A 21,653-nucleotide genomic window follows, 5' to 3' on the forward strand; every position below is an offset into this window, starting at 1 on the left:
ATTCAAAATTATAAAACTATTAATTGTCTAACAATTTTACTATATACATTTTTTTTATTGTTCACCATATAAATATTATTTTATGAATATTGCAAGTAAATATTTCTTCCTCCATGCTTTTATGAGTAAATATATTACATCTTAATTGAGATCGAATTTTATAAGCTATATAAAATAGTTTTAAGATCTATTGTTTATATTTAAGTTAAAAGTAATGTTGCTATCTTAAAAAAAGACATCATAAATCTTATTTTCGAAGTATTTTTTTATTGAGAGTTAAAGATATGATAACATTTTTTAATTCCTTAATCTAATTAGATTGATAAATAATAATAAAAAAAACAATCGCAACAAGCTAATAAATTTTAATTGAATTGAAAAATTAGATTAAGTTCAATTCTTAATCTTAATTTTTATATAAAACATCAATGAAAAAAATATATTTTCATTGAGATATTTTTTTTATATTCAAAATGAAGATATAATTATTTAGATTAATCTGTTAACATATATTTATATACTATTTTGATTCACGCTTAAAAAATTGAACAAAAGATTGAAGCATTGAAAAGACAATTTAAGGCTCAAAAGTGTAATGGTTTGGATAAATTGTGACCAAACTCGTGAAATTAAATTTATATTTTTAATATTATAGAATACTATAAATAACAAACTAAATTAAGAGAAATCAGAAGCATAAAGTTTGTAAATATAAAAATTATAAGTTTTATAAGATATATATAAGTAATTTGTAAAATATATATGGTGGCTACCAATATTAACTAAGAGACTGAATGAGGCAAATATAAGGCATAAAAGAGTACAGAAAATTGATCTATAACTGCCATAAATATAACCCTATGACGTTGCCCCCACCCGCACAAATTAAAAAAATTACTTGATAAATTTACATACATAGTTGATTATTTAATTACATATGTTGTTTTTGTTAAAAGAAATGGAGAAACTGATGTATAGTACCTGCCGAAAGTCATGCAGAAGTTTCTCTGGGATAAATCAGGGACATTCCCAATTACTTGTCCACCATCACCACCCTCTTATATCTTAAAGGACTAGCATCTGCATGCATCAAATATATTCCCCAGCTCAATAATTTATAAAAAAAACAGAATATTTTTGCATGTTTGATAACAGGTCTTTTGGAGAAATATTTTCAAAAACTCACTCACTCAAGAATCTATTAAAAATAATTCAATGACCTGGAAAAAAGTTAATCCAAACACGGAAGAAAGGAAAACTAATATGCATTGCTTGATATCACTATATGCTTGATATCAAGTCAATTTTAAGAGTTAAAAATCCTGAACTATATATCTCTGGAAGGAGCAACAGCAACTACACACATTACGAGGATAATACCTAATTTTGGCGGTGTGACAACAAATCATATGACCATGATCTAGGGGAATTACTTGAAAATTCTTGGAACTTTACAAAGTGATTAGTAGAATATTTACCCGAATCCAAGTTTGTCTGGTCACCTACCTTTAATGATAACAAAATGATAAAGAACCTGTCAGGTAATCTACATGTCTCCTCTCCGGTACAAATCCTTCCAGTGTTTCATCTACCTTCAGTTTCTGTGGTTAGCAACAAATAAAAGCAATTCTTCCCTGATCAAAAGAGAAACTCACGTGACAATTTTGTATTGAAGCCTGGCTATACAACCCGAACCCATGTTCCGCCACATATTGGACAGCCATGAGCCCAGCGGCTGATCCACCAAATATCCCGGTCATTTGGACTAGGAAGATTGGTGGAGGCTGGGGAGGCAAAAGCACAAGTCTGCCGCAGACATCTTATACACTGTACCAAACAGAAGCCAAACAGAGATGAGAAAATTAAGTAGTACCTACATGCAAGTGGATAATAAAATTAGTTCGGAGATCAGCAAGATGAATAAACAGAAGTGTCTTTTACTAATTTATATGCAGCATTGAAAGAATGGCTTTGTTTACAGATTTGGTCAATGTTATCCAAATAACAAATCTGAGACCTCTAAAATTTGCAATCACTCGACATTTACATGATTGACAATTAGCAATTTGTCTTACATCCTTCAAGAGAAAACCGGGCATTAACATCATTACAGAAGAAAAATTCTTACTGTACTCAAAACCGAGCATTTAATGGTTTATAAAACTTTATGTGCACGCATGGACAGAAAACAACACAAAATGCCTACCGAAAGTTTCTTTTCATACCTTATACCAGATTCCTTCAAGGCCAGTTTTCCACAATGCAGTAACAACATCTCTTCGAGATCCCATTATACCCAGGTATGCTCCCAGGCCCACGGAAGTGTTCAACCCAAAAGCTGCATCTCGTTCAGACATCCTGCGTTTCCTTGGCAATAAGCCATTGGCACCATCGTAGACATCACAAGATTTCAATGAGCTGAAATCAAGATTAACAAGTTTTGGTGCTTCATTTGTAGAATCCAAATCATCTAAATCAGACCAAGGTCCACCGAACATATTCCGCCTATGCCACTCTTCGGCTGGAGGATGGAGTTCTAGCTCACGTAGTAGAAGACCGGCAGCGTCAGCACCTCTAGGACGGGGCATGTTCTGCAAAGCCGTTTTTTCTTTAGTTTTGTTTTGAGGGTAGGTGTCATTCACAGGAAAGTCAGTCATTTAATCCAAGGAAAGAAACTCATTTTAATGCATCCAAAACGAACAAAAATATGTATTTTTTATCAAAACCACATAATTTAATCATTAAATTCTCCTACATATTCTAACAGCGTGCTCCATCACGAAATCAGAAACAATATCTTCTATAAAAGGAATCATTACTAAAGAAAAACAATAGAGCCCTTTGTTGTTCTACTTCACTGATGTCTATCACTATCATCACGTTTTCAAATCATGATTAAATGGCATCATAAACTTGTGGTAATAATATATCATCTTCTTGAAATACTACTTATAACTAGTTTTGTTGGTCTCCCAAAAATACTGACTTCGAAATGGAAAATAGAAAGTACCTGCATATGGGGGCCAAGGGATGCTTCCACAACCTCGGGCAGTACAGTGTAGTTTCCATCAATATAATGCAGCCGAACCTGAATGTTATTACTCCCCACTTGAGAAACTGGCAATGGGTGTTGCAAACCAGCAGTTCGGCGACATAGATCCATAAGTACTAGAAAAAGAACCTTGACCTGAATTACCAGTATAGGAAGACCATAAGTTTAATTAATAGTTAGTCTCTGTAATTTCAAGAGAGAATTATGATGACTTCTGAAACGCATTTATCTCAGATTCAGTCAAAAATCACTGAAATAAGAGCTTTCAGACACCATATAAATAAAGTTATACCTCTTCAAATGTATATCCTTGGCCGGCATTTCCAGTACCAATTCTTGAACGCCCTGGAGATGGTTCTTCACCTCCTTTTGGTGCAGGCACAAGCTGATTAACTCGACCAGCCTGACCATCATCTGGCCTAGCCAAAGTTGACCCTGGTTTTACAGTTTCCTCCACCTTGCCAGGAGCAGAAGCACTGGATTGAGGCTTTTGTGTATTTGTGTCTGTAGTTCTCTGTACACCCCCCACATATCGGGGTAGTTGTGTCCGTCGGAAGAAAAAACAGAAGAGCAACAGTTGGCATAATCTATGGAGAAAATGACAGTCCCCTATGAGTCGAACTGCAGGTGTTCCAGGAAAAGTTCCTGTATTAATGCTAATGGGCATAAAAGAGGAAGGACCACTGATAGGGGGATTAGGAGCTGGGTTGGATACTCCATCAGTTGTGTTACTAATCTTAGCAATGGCCCCTTGTACCCAAGCTTGCATCTGTGTGCTTCCACTAGAACTGGTTGTCCCATTTTGACCCCCTGAACAACGTTGTTTTTGCTTTAGTTGGTACTTAATATTGAAATGTAGTTTAGAGGAGAATGGTTTTCTTATTCATTGATTTAGAGAGAAAATCAAGGATCAATCAAATCTGATTTTATTCTATTCAACCTTCTAGAAAACTATTAAAATCTGAAAGGAAAAAAACATAACTATATCAACATGTAATATAAAGAATAAAGGTATTCAAAGTACGACAACCAAGTTTTTTGTGACAAATGAAAAACAAAGAGCAGCAAATCTATGCTTCAATATTAGATCCATAAAGACACAACTTTAGAAATGATCTATATATGAGTTGTTAAAAAAAATGAAATAAATTTTAATATAAAAGAAACTATTCAAAAAATCAATACAATTTCATATCATTGCACACTTACCCTGACTTGTTGCAGGAGTTGCAGAACTTTGGGTAGGACTAGCAACCACATTTCTGTTGTTTCCGGACCCTGCAGTCACAGCATGGCTTGCCAATGTACGGCAGAAACTAGCATAGCGCCGCAACCGTGTGATAAAGTGTGAAGCTAGATCGAGAACTGAATCAACATAAGCCTGCGTAATATTGAAACAATCATGAGATGTATATGCAGTCAAATGTTAAGAAAATTAAGGAAATGTCAGCTCATGGAAAAAGGAGAGAAAAAACAAAGGGTTTAATAATATGACATATTAGATAGGTAGGTAGGAACAGTTAATTATGTGAAAAAATTAAATTCTTTTACACTGGTGAATATAAATAAATGCATGGCAAGTCCTACAAAAAAGAGTGTGCGGCAGACTGAACAATGCAGCAGTTAATAATTGCCATGTTTTGATTTTCTCATCAAACAAAATACGAAGAACATGATTACAACAGTTAACCAAACAAACCTGAACACATGGAACTAGTGCAGGTTCAACAGCCACTGCTTCAGGGTCAATGCTCGATAATGTCTCACTAGATACTTGCCATGGATCGGGCACTAAAGCTGAAGGATTTATCAAAGCAGACTCAATTCCCTTCCCAAGCATATCCAATAACAACCTAGCTTGCATATCCAGAACCATTGCCCTGACCTCTTGAGCATTTGCCCCTTCAAGCAGCCTACACTTTATTCTGTCTAGACTCTGCAATAATAGAAAATCAAATTATTTTTAGCCCAATTGCCATTTCCACATGCGAAACACTAGAAAAACAGGAGAAACTATAGGTAAAATTATAACAACACCTGTCCCATCTGAAAGAAGCAGAACAGGGATTGCGAAAGTTTAGTTCAAGTGAATTTCAGAAGGAACTCAGACGTTTTAAAATCAGATTCAGACTAGACCAGCGTAAATTGAAGCAATCCAATGGCTAAAAGTAATTAAAAAGTGTCAATTTAGAACATTAAGAACCAGGGAAAGGGGATCTGTGCCAGCTGGAAACAGAGTAAAACAAGGAGGGTAAACCAAGCTGGATGACAGGATCTCATCAGGTGAAAATGAACCTCATGTTGTGTTAGCATAAAGTCCCATAAGGAAGCCAATCTTTAAAGTATTATAACATAAAAATAGCCTCAAATGAAGTGTGTTATGAGCAGTGGAACATAAATTAAGAACTTAATTATCAACAAGTTATTCAATTAGAACAAATAATATAAATTGTGCCTATGTATTGTGAGATAGGGATAAACTTGCTACTAACAAGTATCTACTGCAAGGTCCATTATCCAGGTAATATTGTATCCCTAAAACATTATGAAATAACAGAAAAATAAAAACACACCCTAGAAAAACAATGAAGAAGATTTCCATCCCAAAAATAAAAAACAATAAAGATAACTATGAAAGTTAATGGTGATAGTTCACAGAAATATACAGGACAATACTGTTGTCTATGCTGAGCAGAAGGAAGAGAATGGAAATCTGCATCCAAGACTGCAATAACACTGTTAAGTGAAACTGAAACAGGAAAAGGAAAAACACAAACTCATTAATATAGAGTATCAATGGCACATTGTGAAGATATAGAATGCTTATCTGAAACAAAGCAAATTGTGTTATCTTTTTTCTCTAATTCCCCTGGCACTAACTTCAACAAGATTAAATAATTTGCACCTCCTTACCAATACCATCCTCAGCAGCACTCTGTGTACAGCCCACAGCATCCCACCAATCAACTCCAACCAAAAGGCTCCACCAAAACCTGCTTTTCTAACAGATGTCAGTTAGCAAAAAAATAAACCATTGAAAAGGGAAATAAATCACAACCTCCACTAAGTTTATGTAAAAAGTGAGAAAGCCTTGTACTGAGAAATCACCTTTCAGCAATTGCACGCTCCCAGTATGACGAGTTGGTCTTTACTTGACTACTTGGAATAGCAGGAGGGAGAACCCGGATTATTTTCAAAATTGTCTGATCCTTGCTTGTGTCATGCCAAACAGAAGCTGAACAACAGCTTGTTGAAGAAAAAGCAGGAGCTGCAATTGCAGATCCTACACCAATCTGATAGTTGTCTATAGGAGCAAAATTTGGACCAGAAAAGATGTGGACTCCACCACGCAAAAAAGCAATGCCAATTTCACCACCGTGAGCAGAGTATACAATTCGTGCAAGTGTCCTAACATCACTTGGAAGATCAAAAGGATCAAAATAGACCCTTTTTGATTTATCAAAACCAAACTCTGCTACCTTTTGTATATCTGTGTTCATTCCACCTGCAGGTGCTTGATGATTCTTGAAATCATTTGTTGGTGGAATGCTCAGGTCCACTTTGGTCTGCCATACAGTTTGCATAGGAGGCTGTCCACCCATACTGGAAGTAGGATTCCCAAATATTGGATGGAGTACAACATGCTGTAAAGATGACTCCCAGCGTTGCACTCTCCACCCTGTGATTGATGGACCCTCGTCTGGGTCGTAAGGGGACATGTATTGTCCTATAAATGTAAAATAAATTACACACTGATAAATATAGCATCAATTTCCTAGCTCAATCCCCAAGAAACTCTGGCATAAATTCTGTTTGATGAAAAATCACATATAGCATTGTCACAAACTGTAGAGATGCAAAGATAGATAAAATATACGGTCTTTCCAGTATTTTACATTTTGGTGCGAAAGCTGAAGGTATCTCATAGAAAATAACAAATATGAAGTGCGAAAGAAAGATCAAGAATCAGTTCCATACCCTCAGCTATCACAACAGCTATCACAGAACCACCACAAGTTGGATCAAAGGCTACTGCTGTTACACCAGAGCCCCATGTAGTGGTTGCTGCAGATTGAGCTGCAGCTTCAGGACTCACATATGCAGAAAAATTTGAAACTGGTGAACAGTGAAGTGGTATAGAACCACCAAGGTTTTGGTTTGTCTGGTTTTTCCCTTGTTTTTCTTCGGATAATTGATAATCTTGCCAACTAAATAAATATGCAGCTAAAGGTGCAAAACCAATCCAATTGGGTGAGCTAATAGGAGGTGGGACACTATTATTGGTACTTGTTCTTGGAATTACTTGGAAACCATTACCAGGCCCAGGCATAACCTCCCAAACAACAATGGTGGATGGATTAACAATTGGCACACCTGCCACATGCATGGCACCACTCTCTGTAATGATAGCATCACCAGCCATAATGCCACTGGGGCCACAACCCAATGGTCCTTTACTAGAGCAAAACCATTTGGGTGGGGTTGCATTCGGAGGAGGCCACTGGGACCAATGAAGTTGAAGAGTGCCTGATGAGAACACAGAGCAGACACAGAGAAAATTGGGCCATCTAGCTGAAAAGACAACATGTGTCAGACAGAATAGAACACGGTATTTTAATATACATATTGCACTATAATTAGAAAAAAAATGAACATGTAAAATGAATTATTAAAAAACTAAAATAAACAATCAAATAAAGAGAGGATAAACAGTTCTAATTTCAGGCATTGCCATGGTTGTCACCATTACCACCACCGTCAACATACACATTATGTTGGTGTAATTGCGTTAGTACAAGACTAACATGCACAGATACAGGACATGATACACACATGGACTCAAATCTGGCAAGTGTCTCCCTGTTATTACAAATGTCATCATGACATGGTGTCTAATACAGCACAGTTCTTTTGAGGAATGGGGGCTTCATAAGCATTAGCCATTCACTATAATATACTTATTGCACTATAATTAGAAAAAAACAAATGAACATGTAAAATGAATTATTAAAAAAACTGAAAGAAGCAATCAAATAAAGAGAGGATACAAAGTTCTAATTTCAGGCATTGCCATGATAGTCACCACCATTACCACTGTCAACATACAAATTATGTTGGTAAAATTGTGTAATTGTGTTAGTATAAGACTAACAGGCACAGATGGAGTACATTATACACACATGGCCTCAAATCTGGCAAGTGTCTCCCTGTTATTACAAATGTCATCATGAGACGGTGTCTGATACAGCATAGTACTCTTGAGGAATCTGGGCTTGAAAAGCATCAGCCAGTCACTAAGATGATTGAGTATTATAAATAATAGACAAACTCAGAATTGGATTGAAGATCAAGTATGGTGCTTCGCATCAAAATTACTTGTCTTTATGAAGATACTTATATTGACTAAATCAGAAACACAAAACAGAAAATTATTATAACCAATGTGCAGTGGAAATTAGTTAGAAGAGAAATTGATACTCCAGTGAAATAGAATCATTCACTATGATCAACTAAGTGACAGAGTATCAATATGACACTCAAACTGGCAAGAAAATTATCTTGCTAGATTGCATCATGGAAGATGCAATTTTAACTTATGCCTTTCCAGATACTTCATTGAAAAAAGACAAAAGAAAATAAATATTACAAAAAATGAAAAAAAAAATCGCCAATGGTAGTATTTCTTTTGATATCTTACAGTGAACAATTTTACTGGAAAATAAAAGGCAATCATAATAGCAAATTCAATAAAACTGACCTGACGTTTGACATTGTTGTGAAAGAAACTTTTCTTCAAATGTTGACCTTGAATTGGCAGGAGCACTTTGTTTAGATGAAAACCACCTATACTGATTTTTTAAATAAACAATTAATTTGGATTAAAAAGAATCAGAATTACTAGCTTGAATTACACAAGATCCAACGCAAGCTTGCTACAGTAGAAGTTATAACTTAGAAAATGCAACAACATTGTGATTAAAGGAGAATTACGATTTTCACTAACCCTAGAAAACCTTTCTTCTGTTCATATTTTGTTAACAATTAAAAGTTCCTCCAAATTGTGGGATTTTTTAGGGAAAAATGAATTACTGATTTAGCTTAAAAATTGTCTCTCTAAACTAAGTTTTCTCTCTAGAAAAAAAAAAACACCTTCTCTAACAATTTCTCTCCTCTCTCTCTCTCAAACAACTTTTAGAGGACAATATTTAGAGATAGAATTATTTTAGAGACAAATGTTAAAAAATAGAGTATGTTTTTTAAAGGGATTTTAAGAGACGATTGTTTAAGGGAAAAATTGGACAAATAAAATGATTATAAAAAATGATGTGCTAAACTTTTAAACATCACAGAAAAGAAATTATCTGGCATACCAGGGAGACGCCAGAGAGCCACTTTGTAACAACTGCAATATCTTGTCGCCACTCATGCTCTCGCAGCCAGCAGCTAGTATCGAGTACAAGATTAGCTGGCCCCTGAATGGACATGAAATCAGTAACAGATAAATAAGAAAAACATGTATGAATAATGGAGAAGCCAGAGATGGTTAAAGTTTGGACAAAAGATCATTCCACAGGCATACACAAGGGCTAAGTACATAACCTCCCTGTGGGAGATATAGTATATAGTCATACTGCCCATTCCGTGATATAGAAAAACCACCTCAATTATACACATAGCTATAGAGTTTGGGGTAGGTTTTAGTAACATGTTTTCTTTATAGACAAACATCAATACTCGTAATTAAATTTACGGCCAGGTAAAAATCAATGGCAGAGCACTTGCAATTACACTGCACAACTATGATATGCAATAACTCTCACTTACTTGAGACGGTTGAGTCCAAATAGTTACCCTCCCGTGGAAATTTGCTATCAATAATGCACGGGGACAACAGGTGGGGGACCATTCAATGAACTGGACAGAATCGCGAGGAGAATCTTCGTAGGCATACAGTTCAAATGATCAAATTTTGAAACATATATACACACAACCATACATATATAGTAAAGCAACTCACTTCAGAAACAAAAACCCCAGAAAAAAACAAAGACAAGAAAGAACATCAAAATGTTATTTCCCATATTATGAACATGCCTTTAAGAAAAACAAAAGCAGCATTCCCGTATTTAACAGCAAGAACAAATTTACAGATGAGTTCATTTCTTATTCAATGATTCCATCTCTCTACTATTACAGAGGACTTCAATTTCCTACATATTCTAAATTTTATTATTTAGATTCAGTTTGACCACTTTTTCGTTTTACCAATATTACAAATGAGATGCAATTTATAAAAATATTCCATGTAAAAGTGATTACAATAATAATAACGATAATGATGACAATTTTTCAAATATTCCCATCATGAAAATCCTTCAGACTTTCTGTTGAAATTAGTTATATTGCCCCTCTGATTGTAAAACACCACCATATAAAGTGGACAGATATTTCAATAACATCTTAAATCTTATGGTTAAAGGCTATCCAGATAACTCTTTTAACTTTCAAAACCAAAACTTTTGGAAATTAAAAGATTTCTTCTTTTCTTCCACCCTCCGGCCTTATACCTGAATTTTATATTACCAAATCCATAATTAGCTTGTGCAGGATTACATGGTCAAACAGCTTCATGGATTTAGCAGAACCTTTATGCCGGTAATGTGATAGGAAACCACCAATCTCCGAGGGTTACATTAGGAAGGGGCATAGAGGATCTGGGCCTTTGATATGTTAGATTTATAAAAGACAAACCAAGAGGTATTGAAATCTCAGGCAGGAAGAAATGATGTGACAGATTGCCAATAATGCAAACAAGGGGATTGGGGATATCAGTAAACAGAATGCTATGAAGAAATCAAAGGAGAGGGCAGGGTTTCTCACATAACCTGCTTCATCTGTTTCTGTTTTTTTTTTCAGTATTTACCTCTCATTATCCACCCAGAGGTGTTGATAGTACACTGATATGGTATCAGTATCCGCAAATGAAGAATACTGAAGGTTCATTAAATCTGTTTGACTGCAATAATATCACAATGAAATTGGAAAGGACAAACACCTAATTTTACAGCAGTTAGTCAATTCTGACAGTCCTGTCAGGTTTAAAATAAGATCAAACAACACAAATAGAACAGTAAACTGTAACATCCATGAATATAGAAGGAAGATTAACATTAATATACCTGCAATGACATTGAATACTGCACACTCAGTCGGCCTCTCTGGGATCATAATGTGTATAGGAATCCAAAATGGTGGATTTCCAGTTGAGCTTTGGAGAAAAGAAACACTAATAACCATTACAAAATTGCCAGCAAAAGCAAACATACAAGGGTGCTAGCACGCCAACAAATATTAGAAGCATAATAATTAAAAGATATAAACATTAGACTTCATTATGCAAAGCTTATTTAGTATGTGAATAAGTGTATTTGCCAACAGTAGTATCCATTCAAATTTGCATTTGGGTCTGCTTAACAAATGAATATGTATAAAATGCACATAATACATATATATATATATATATATATATATATTCTGATATTTATCAGAACGTCTGGTTGCAGCCGTTCTCTTAACACTTTTTTTATGAACCCTATAAATGTTTCTAGAAAGTAGAAACAAAGCAAGACAAAACTTACAGTTAATTGACAAATTCATTAGCCAATAAATAAGTAAACTGGGTAAGAGCAAGAAAAATATTATGTAAATCAATCAAAAAAATAAGTTCCAAGAACCAGGCACATAAGTAAATATACAAAAAAAATATAGCCCATAATATCTTTTCCTAGTGCTTCTTCCGGCCAGAGTACCACAATAGAATAAAAGCAATGGTGGAAGTTTGATTTTCGAAACATTAATAAAATTGTCTTGAATTTATCTGTAAATTCTAAAATGCAAAGGATCAAAAATGATTATTTAGCACATAATCAAAGATTTTCAGCCGGGAAATATGATCAATGGATAAAACTAACCTTGGTATTCTTGCACACGTTTCTGAAGCACAAGCTATAGCATTCAGTTTTCCACACCAGGAAACAGCACTAGAAAGAAAATCAAGAAGTTATTTAAAAAAAGGGACAACATCAGAATTAGAATAGCACAAGCCAAAAATAATAGCCAAACAAATTCCCTTTACTAAAATGCTCAGAAAAATCAAATACATAATCACAATTTCATTACAACAGGTTCATCAGCCTACATTAACGTAGAAATTGTTGTGACTTGTGAGGTAATCAGCACGTACTGTTAGGATCCAAGAATTATAAAGAGAAGAAAAGAAAGGTTTTTATTGAATAGAAAGAAAAGAACAAGAAATAGGAGAGCACTCTCTCCTCCAAGGGTTTCCCCTTCACAAAGAGCTAAAGCTCAATCTACAAAAATATTACACACTCCCCTCCCCTCTCCTTCTTTCTTATTTATATCTAACTAGCAAATCAAATAACAAACTCATGACTATTCTAATTCTAACTAACTCCTCCTCCTCTATGTGTAACCTAACAATACACTCTTCCAGAAAACAACCTTGTCCTCGAGGTTGGAACAGTGGAACCTTTTCTCCGTGGCTCATCTTCAACACCATGATCTTTATGTACGCTTCCTGGAAGTATTTTGTGATATTATCTATCTTAGGGAGGGAACCCATTGGCTACTGCATGCAAATTCAGGTCTGGAGGCTTAGGTGGTGGTGGGAATGAGTGGGGGTTTTGTATAAAAGTCTATGCACCCAGTAAGTTGAAATTCCAAGATTCTGATGTCATTGATGTTCTAGCCACCTTCATTATCAAATCTTGATTCCACAATGATTTCTTATGCTTATGAAGTAAATCTGAATTTGAGAAAAAATGATGCTTGGTTGCATCTCCACCTTCAAATTTCTTACTGGATAGCTCTATAATTGGCCTCTCAAGAAAAAGATCATTACAGCACATAGTCTTCACTTTCTTTATTGATGCATCCCTTCTACCCTTATCATTTCAGTTTCTCTTGCAAATCTCACTTCATTTTTGGTTTTTTCTTCGCTGCAGAGAATGTGATTCTTCATATATGAATCTTCTCCAACATCTTGGATCCTCTTCTCTTCATCATTAACATATTTCTCTCCTCCCTCCGAGATTCTGTCCCATTTCTTGATGTCCCACAACAATTCTTTAATTTCTTTCAAGTCCAGAAGGCTTTCCTTCAAGAACATTGTGTCCGCTCTAACAGATTTCTCTCCTCCCTCAGACATTCTGTCCCCTTTCTTGATGTCCAGTAGCATTTCTTTTCAGGTCCAGCTTCAACCCAGTAATGTCTGCTCTCATTTCCGCAATCCATCTTCCTTGTTCGCTGGTCAACTCCTCCAATGCAGCGGTCCTCTGTTCCATCCTCTTTGTTCAGATCCGGCAGGTCGGACCAATTTGTTAGGATCCAAGAATTATAAAGAGAAGAAAAGAAAGGTTTTTATTGAATAGAAAGAAAAGAACAAGAAATAGGAGAGCACTCTCTCCTCCAAGGGTTTCCCCTTCACAAAGAGTTAAAGCTCAATCTACAAAAATATTACACACTCCCCTCCCCCTCTCCTTCTTTCTTATTTATATCTAACTAGCAAATCAAATAACAAACTCATGACTATTCTAATTCTAACAGTGGAAAGAAATAAGTGAAATATATTTCTGAGATATTTTACAAATGTGATTACAGTCTCTATTTATAGACTGTTTTACAACCTAATTAAAGAAAGAAATAATAGGCAATGAAAGCCAGAAATAATGAGTGTTTAAAGCTGTACAAATCAAATCAAATCACTAACAAATCTGTCCTAATAAATATAAAATAGAATCTGCACTTAATTATAACATAATTCTCCTGATTATGCAACACTCCCCCTCAAGTTGGTGAATGTATATCTATCATTCCCAACTTGCAAGTAAGATCTTCGAATTGTTTTGCGGGAAGTCCCTTAGTAAACATATCTGCCAATTGGAGTCTTGAAGGGATGTACTCAGTGGCTATAAGACCATCATCCAACTTTTCTTTAATAAAGTGTCGGTCTATCTCTACGTGCTTTGTTCGATCATGTTGAACCGGATTGTGTGCAATACTGATAGCGGACTTATTATCACATGCCAAACTCATAGGAGCTTCATATTTTATTTTTAGGTCATCAAGTATGATCTTCATCCATAAGAGTTCACACACCCCTTGAGCCATGGCTCTAAATTCTGCCTCTGCACTTGATCTTGCAACTACATTTTGCTTCTTGCTCCTCCATGTCACCAGATTTCCACCCAAGAACATGCAGTAGCCTGTGGTGGATCTCCTATCAACAATCGATCCTGCATAGTCAGCATCAGTATATACTTTCATGGATAAGTTTTCCCCCTTTTTGAATAGCAATCCTTTTCCTGGAGAGGCTTTTAAGTACTGAATAATTTTATCTACTGCTTGCAAGTGTCTTTCTCTTGGATCATGCATAAATTGACTAACCACACTAACTGCATAGGCTATATCTGGCCTAGTGTGTGAAAGATAAATGAGTTTTCCCACAAGTCTTTGATATTGTGTCTTCTCCACTTTTGGGTTTTCCTCATCATTCCCAATCCTATGATTTTGCTCTATTGGCACTCCAGTGGGCTTACAACCCAACTTACCAATCTCTTTGAGAAGATCAAGGATGTATTTCCTTTGAGAAATAAAGATGCCCTGTCTCGAGTAAGCAACCTCTATCCCAAGGAAGTACTTCAGCTTCCCAAGATCCTTCATTTCAAATTGAGCAGCTAGTCTCTCCCTCAAATTTTGTTTTTCAATCTCATCATCACCTGTAATAATCATATCATCTACATAGACCAAAAGTAGAGTGAGTTTACCATTCTGAGAATGTTTTATAAACAGAGTATGGTCACCTTGGCTTTGTCGGTACCCCAAAGATACCATAGCTTGAGTAAACCTTCCAAACCAAGCACGAGGTGATTGTTTAAGACCATATAGGGCCTTCTTAAGTCTGCACGCCTTATTCCCTTCATTAACAATACCATACCCAGGTGGAATCTCCATGTATACTTCTTCCTCCAAGCTTCCATGCAAGAAGGCATTTTTAACATCAAATTGATGCATTGCCCAACCAAAGTGTGCCGCCAGGGAGAGAATAATCCTGACGGTATTCATTTTTGCCACTGGAGCAAAAGTCTCCTCATAATCGATCCCATAGGTTTGAGTGTACCCTTTTGCAACCAACCTTGCTTTATACCGATCTAGTGTGCCATCAGACTTATACTTAACTGTGTATATCCACCTACAACCCACTGCTTTCTTATCTTTTGGTCTCTCTACAATCTCCCAAGTCTCATTCCTTTCTAACGCGCTCATTTCTTCATTCATGGCTCGAATCCAGTTATCATCTTTTAAGGCTTCTTGTACCGATGTAGGGATTTTGATAGAATCAATAGCTGAAAGAAAACTCTGGTGCTGCATAGAAAGTTTTTCTGTAGACACAAATTGGGATATAGGATATTTGGCACAAGATCTTTTTTCTTTTCTCAAGGCAATAGGTAAATCATTTAGGTTAGGTTCAAAAGCAGTATTTAAGGTGTCCTCAAGAGTCTCACTGGTATGAGTTCTTACCTCCGGTTCAGACAATTGAAGTTGCTGTTCGACCAGGACGGGTTCTTGTTGCCTTCGCTGATATTGTTTTCCAAAATATTTGTCTTCATTATTCTTCTCTGGTAATGATGTTGGTGCAGGGTCTTTGTCATCCTTCCTAAGAACGAAATCCTGTAACAAAGGAAAAGGTGGCAACTCAAGGTCCTCAGCTTCTTGAATACTCTCCCCCTGAAGCTGAGAACTAGGAAAGAAAGACTCTGTTTCATGGAAGGTGACATCTTTGGAAATATAAACTTTACGACTTTGAGGATGATAACATTTGTACCCCTTTTTGTAGGGGGCATAACCGATGAAGACACATTTGATGGCACGAGGATCTAACTTACCCCGATTAGGACTATGAACATGGACAAAAGCAGGACAACCAAAGACACGATTCTGAAGACTATTCAACATGGGAATAGAAGGATAGAATGTGGTCATAACCTGAATAGGAGTAACACCCTCTAGAACCCGAGAGGGTAATCTATTAATCAAATAAGTGGCAGTCAGGACTGCTTCCCCCCAGTAAGATCTAGGAACAGATGTTTGGAAAAGTAAAGCTCGAGTAACCTCAAGGAGATGACGATTTTTCCTTTCAGCAACCCCATTTTGTTGAGGAGTGTCCACACAGGTTAATTCATGAACAACTCCATTTTCCTCAAGGAACTTGGAAAGGTTTTGGTTCACATATTCTCTTCCATTATCAGAACGCAATCTCTTAATTGAACTTTCAAATTGTGTTTGAATCATTCTGTAAAACTTTACAAACAAGTGAAAAACTTCAGACTTATCTTTCATGAGAAATAACCAAGTAACCCGAGTACAATCATCAATAAATGAAACAAACCATTTTGTACCCGAGATATTAGGAATAGGTGAAGGTCCCCATACATCTGAATGAATAAGATCAAAAGGTTTAGAACTTTTATTACCATTGGGAGGAAAAGTTGTCCGATGGTGTTTAGCAAACTGACAAACATCACAATGAAATGACTCAGCAGACACTTTTGTAAATAAAACAGGAAATAAGGACTTTAGGGTACTAAATGGAGGATGACCAAGACGTCTGTGTTGAAGCCATATCTGAGAGGATGACCAAGATTCACGACCTTGCTGAAGATTAGAAGTGTGTGCCTGTAGTCTAGCACCCTTTTTACTTTCTTCATGCTGTAAATAATATAACCCGCCCTGCTCTTTAGCAATTCCAATAGTCTTCCCCGTGACAAGATCCTGAAAAACACAATGGGAAGGGAAAAATACCACTGTACAATTTAAATCTTGGGTAATCTTTTGAATAGACAAGAGGTTATTGGATAGTTTGGGAACATGAAGCACATTTTTTAAAGGAAATGAAGGTTGAAGGTGAATGTTACCACGACCATTAATGGGGGTAGTGGAACCATTAGCAATAGTAATATATGGCTTACCGGATAAAGTAGTGTAGGATGAAAAAGAAGAGGAATGAGGTGTCATATGATCAGTAGCACCAGAGTCTATAATCCAGATATTTTCAGTACTAGAAGCATTAAAGGATAAAAAACTAGAACTCTTACCACTCATAGTAAAGGAACAATAGCTAGATGGCTTACTAAGGGAGTCCATGAGAGTTCAAAACCAACTGAGTTTTTCAGATTGGCAAAATTTGATCCTGTTCACACACACAGGAAAAAAAAAATCTGCCGGAAAAATTTTCCGGTGGCGGTTTCAGGCGGCCAGCGGCGGTTTCCGGCGAGCAGTGGCAGTTCCGGCGAGCGGTGCAGTTTCCGGCGAGCGACGGCAGTGGTGGTCGGTGGTGGTCAATGGTGCAAGGTGGTGGTGGTGGTCAATGGAGAAAGGATAAGGAAAATAGAAAGTTGCAGCAATGAAGGCTGTCCAACAAATAATTGCAGCAATGAAGGCTGTCAAGGAAAATGATTACAGCAATGAAGGCTAAAAAAAAATTTGCGGAAGCAGAGTCTCCTAGATCAGGAGCTCTGATACCAAGTGGAAAGAAATAAGTGAAATATATTTCTGAGATATTTTACAAATGTGATTACAGTCTCTATTTATAGACTGTTTTACAACCTAATTAAAGAAAGAAATAATAGGCAATGAAAGCCAGAAATAATGAGTGTTTAAAGCTGTACAAATCAAATCAAATCACTAACAAATCTGTCCTAATAAATATAAAATAGAATCTGCACTTAATTATAACATAATTCTCCTGATTATGCAACACTAACTAACTCCTCCTCCTCTATGTGTAACCTAACACGTACCCAGTCATAGGAATTACTACTTAGCACTGGTAAGCCAGTGTCCCCATTATGAAAAGGAAGTTGGCCATCTACATATTTTCTAGATTCCAAAGAGGCTTATATAATTATTTTAAGGGAGAGATGAAGATTTTCAAGCTTATATCGATATGGAGAAAAATGAAACAGTTTCATTCTATTGCCAGCGATAAAAAAATGCTAAAAATAAAACTCCAACAGAAAATGATAGCAAAAGCATAAGCATGGACTGATGCAGTGCCCTCATGTACTACTATTGAAATGAAAACACTGTGGGTAGCAAAGAAAAGATGTTTACTATGTTGATTTCCAAGCAACATAGAAAGGTAATAATGACTTGAGTGGTTGTACAATCTCCATAAATATCTTCGTCTGATAATTTGGAGCAATCAAACAAATATGCATGAATAATATTTCTTTGAAAAATTCTAGTCCAAGATAAAAACTGAAATTTTCTCAATTCACATTTTCAAGAAAAACTATACTTTAAATTTAATATTGTTTCATGATTCTCTGCCCCAGACATTAAAATTATGATTTCCTTAAAAGGAAAATAATGAACTGAGCCAGTATCTCCAAATAAGTATCCCAAACTAAAAAGGTTATCCATGAGATGAACAAAATCCAGAATACATAAAAGGAAATTATCACCAAAGTGGTCAAACAAAATGGGAATCCTTCAGACATGAAGCATTATTTATAACCCCTTCCACACAACATGATTCTGTATGGCTGTCATCCTATCAAAATACAATATTTTGGACTTCTGACACTCATGGTATGCATTGTTATAAATCCTATTTAAAGTTTTACTATTTCTAACACGGAAACCTCCTTCTTGACAAACCAATCTGGTTGTCAAAGGAACTTCTAGGTCAAATTCTCTATTTGGTGACCACACATCAACCTGTGTATACCACTGTAAATAAGTTGTGTTGTGTCTGAGGTTGGTTTAACAATGGGTACATATTTCTTTACTATTGTGTGCCAATTTGAAAGTTTCATATAATACTTATCCATGGATTCAGCAAGAGTAAGGAAGATAGAACTTTGTGGCTGTTTGTCTTTTATGATGTTCTCTGGTGTATTTGGTTGCGGTGAAATGTCTGTGCTTCTATGGCATTGCTTTCCTGTAGCTTCGTAGTAGTAAATGTAAATGGTCTTTTGAGAGATTCTTTTCAGCAAATATCTTTCATGGACAAGCAGAGAGATAGGAGCATTATTATGTATTAATTAACGCTTCCTGTTTACTTTTCCCTTTAATAATTTTTCTTCTTTCAGCAACCAGATAACATATATAATAAATAAGTGAACTTTGAAGTTTCCAAAGCCTAAGGTCAAAGCAAGCCCCCAAGCACCTCTTGAATACAGTTTTGGATAGAAGGATACTTTCTGAAAATATACCAGAACAATAACATACTAGAACCTTAATTTAAATCAAGTACAATTTCACTGACAATTGAAACTTAGTAATTAACTTTCTTCTTTCCTATACTATTAGAAGACCAGTGGTATACTCTCATTTTCATCCTACTCTTTACCAGCAGCTTCTTTCCTATTAAGTAGCTTTACAACAACAATGAAATTTATTTGTGGTTCCTATCCTCCCTCAATACCATATGTTCTGCTCCATACCAGAATCTAGGCATGACTAGACGAATTTGTCCATCCCACTGTGGGCACACAACTAAGATACAGCTGGGGCACAAGAATCTCTGGCATTAATATCCCTTGATACTGGATACCTTGAGGTAGGATCTGGGATCCAAATCCCAGACCGATCATCTACATGGCATAAATCAGGAAACAGAGTAGTCAAATCTCCTATTGTTAGATGGTTCTAGAACTTGGAGTTAGGGCTTAACTCAACCCCACAATTACCATATTATACAAAGGGGACCCTCCATTACCAATTACTCCCTAGGTTTTAAAATGTAACAAAAGGGACCCTCCATTATCAATTACTCCCAAGGTTTTAAAATGTTACAAAAGGGACCCTCCATTATCAATTACACACTAGGTTTTGTTCTGGTTCCATTGCATCATTGTCCTCATTTATATGGCAGAAAAATGTAGACAAATGAGGCTGATGCATTCACAATACCCCAAAAAAACCCTGACGCTGCATCCACAGATGATGTTATTTGACAGTTTTTTGAAGACCTTGGCTGCACATAGTTCACCCTTAATACTTTAGATCTTATCATGCCTTGACAGACATGACCGCAGAAATGCCTTTGCTGGTAGATCACCCCTTTGCTCCATCATCATCATGGTACACCATCAGAGCAAGACTCAGGTGTCATCTCAAACACCATTTAAGAGTTTTAAACAGCATATCATCAATTCCGTTGACAGCACTGCACTAATTTTCTTGATATTCTCCCCTCATATAAGCACCAAATCCATAACTATTCAGAAGAAAATTACTAAATATTATGAAAATCATTCAACGGAAACCGCAGATCAACTGTTTGGCATGATTTCCATCAAACATTTATTTTTCTCAGTTCCAATTACACGCAGGCACTTTTTTTCCTCTTCGTAACCAATTAATGCAGTAATTTTTCAAGCTATTTAGCAATCCTTTCCAAATTTAAAATCTACAAACCCAATAAAAAAACACTCTCCTTTTATTTTCCAAATTATATACGTAATATTTTCTCCTTTTGTTCCCCTTTCATTTAAACAACACTATGCAATTATTTAATAAACACAATAAATATTTCCGTTGGCAACATCCTCACAATCATCTTCAGTTTAAACCAGTTCCCCACTTCGTTAGTCCACAAAGCCAACTCTTGAAGCCAACACATGCACCAAATCAGACGAACATTAAAACACAGCAAAGCCTTACTCCTATACTTACGGTTATCCAAGTTCAATGACAAAAACGACTAAAGCTAGTTATATCCGATATATAGAAAGTCAGTTTATTCAAACCCAACACTGACAGTAAAATTCAATCCATGAAACGAATCTTGAGGCACTGCAGTGCAGAGATACCTGAAATTGCGACAAATTTCAGGGACACTCATTTTGTAGAGCAAATTGGACTTCGGTTGGCGGAGCCTAATGCAGAAGACGGTGGCAGGGATGACTGATTCCTGCTCCATTGGATCCTCTTCTTCGCAACTCACTGCTTCATTCGTCTTCTGGGAACCCTCCTCTGGCTCCTTTGTAGCAGCAATTTGATTCATAACCGAAAACAAAAGGCTCTGATGTATATATAATATTTATGCAGGAAGGAAGAGAGAAAGAGGTGGAAGTGAGGGAAAGTCGCAATTGATGGCGACGGATGAAGAGAAAGAAAAGACGTGATTATGAGTGGGGTTACTGTGCATTTACATTTAGCACTCTTACACACTTTTTCGTCTATTCTCTGTGTGCTACTTCACTTTAATTTCAAATCATCAAATTACAATAACATTCACAAATATATATATATATATACCATACTACAAAATTTGGTAAGCACTCACAAGAAAGTTCTTAAAAAGTTCAAATGAATTTTAATTTGAAGTAACATTTTTGTTTGCTGATGAAGAAGATGATTTATAGAGAAGTTGAAGTTGGTGGTTAGATTGAGTGAATTTAACTTTTGAGAATTTGGTTTGCATTATTATTTGAGTAATTATTCAAACCACCTTCATCTCTAAATACTTTAAAATTCATTCATATATTTTTATTTAAAAAAATATTAAAAA

General features: G+C 35.9%; 1 protein-coding gene across 16 annotated transcripts; it reads right to left on the reverse strand.

Moving 5' to 3' along the window:
- Positions 1-778: 778 nt before the first annotated feature.
- On the reverse strand, positions 779-21,473 carry LOC137832618 (mediator of RNA polymerase II transcription subunit 16-like). 16 transcript variants are annotated; one of them, XM_068640871.1, is made up of 17 exons: positions 20,953-21,473; positions 12,025-12,093; positions 11,233-11,321; positions 9,878-9,990; positions 9,424-9,525; positions 8,811-8,901; positions 7,031-7,624; positions 6,161-6,779; positions 5,966-6,045; positions 5,719-5,801; positions 4,752-4,988; positions 4,262-4,433; positions 3,345-3,862; positions 3,011-3,187; positions 2,226-2,591; positions 1,507-1,827; positions 779-1,080 (listed from the first exon to the last, which is right to left on the reverse strand). In XM_068640871.1, exons 1-16 carry the CDS (start codon positions 21,144-21,146, stop codon positions 1,681-1,683), a joined length of 3,651 nt encoding a protein of 1,216 aa, XP_068496972.1. In that variant the 5' UTR covers positions 21,147-21,473; the 3' UTR covers positions 779-1,080; positions 1,507-1,680. The 16 variants fall into 16 exon arrangements, with proteins under 16 accessions (XP_068496972.1, XP_068496973.1, XP_068496977.1 ...); XM_068640872.1 differs by having other exon boundaries at positions 1,479-1,827; XM_068640876.1 differs by having other exon boundaries at positions 1,507-1,873.
- Between the last annotated feature and the right edge of the window lie 180 nt (positions 21,474-21,653).

Source organism: Phaseolus vulgaris, chromosome 6 (assembly GCF_000499845.2).
Source record: "Phaseolus vulgaris cultivar G19833 chromosome 6, P. vulgaris v2.0, whole genome shotgun sequence".
Lineage (NCBI taxonomy): Eukaryota > Viridiplantae > Streptophyta > Magnoliopsida > Fabales > Fabaceae > Phaseolus > Phaseolus vulgaris.

What these genes read in the sequence shown, in the direction of transcription:
- LOC137832618 (XM_068640868.1), bottom strand. Translation starts at nt 21,146, where the DNA reads ATGAATCAAATTGCTGCTACAAAGGAGCCAGAGGAGGGTTCCCAGAAG. An exon ending in AGCTGTTGTGATAGCTGAGG is followed by an intron (nt 6,780 to 7,030) that starts GTATGGAACTGA and finishes TTACATTTATAG; the next exon opens with GACAATACATGTCCCCTTAC. An exon ending in TGCTGCTGAGGATGGTATTG is followed by an intron (nt 5,802 to 5,965) that starts GTAAGGAGGTGC and finishes TTCCTGTTTCAG; the next exon opens with TTTCACTTAACAGTGTTATT.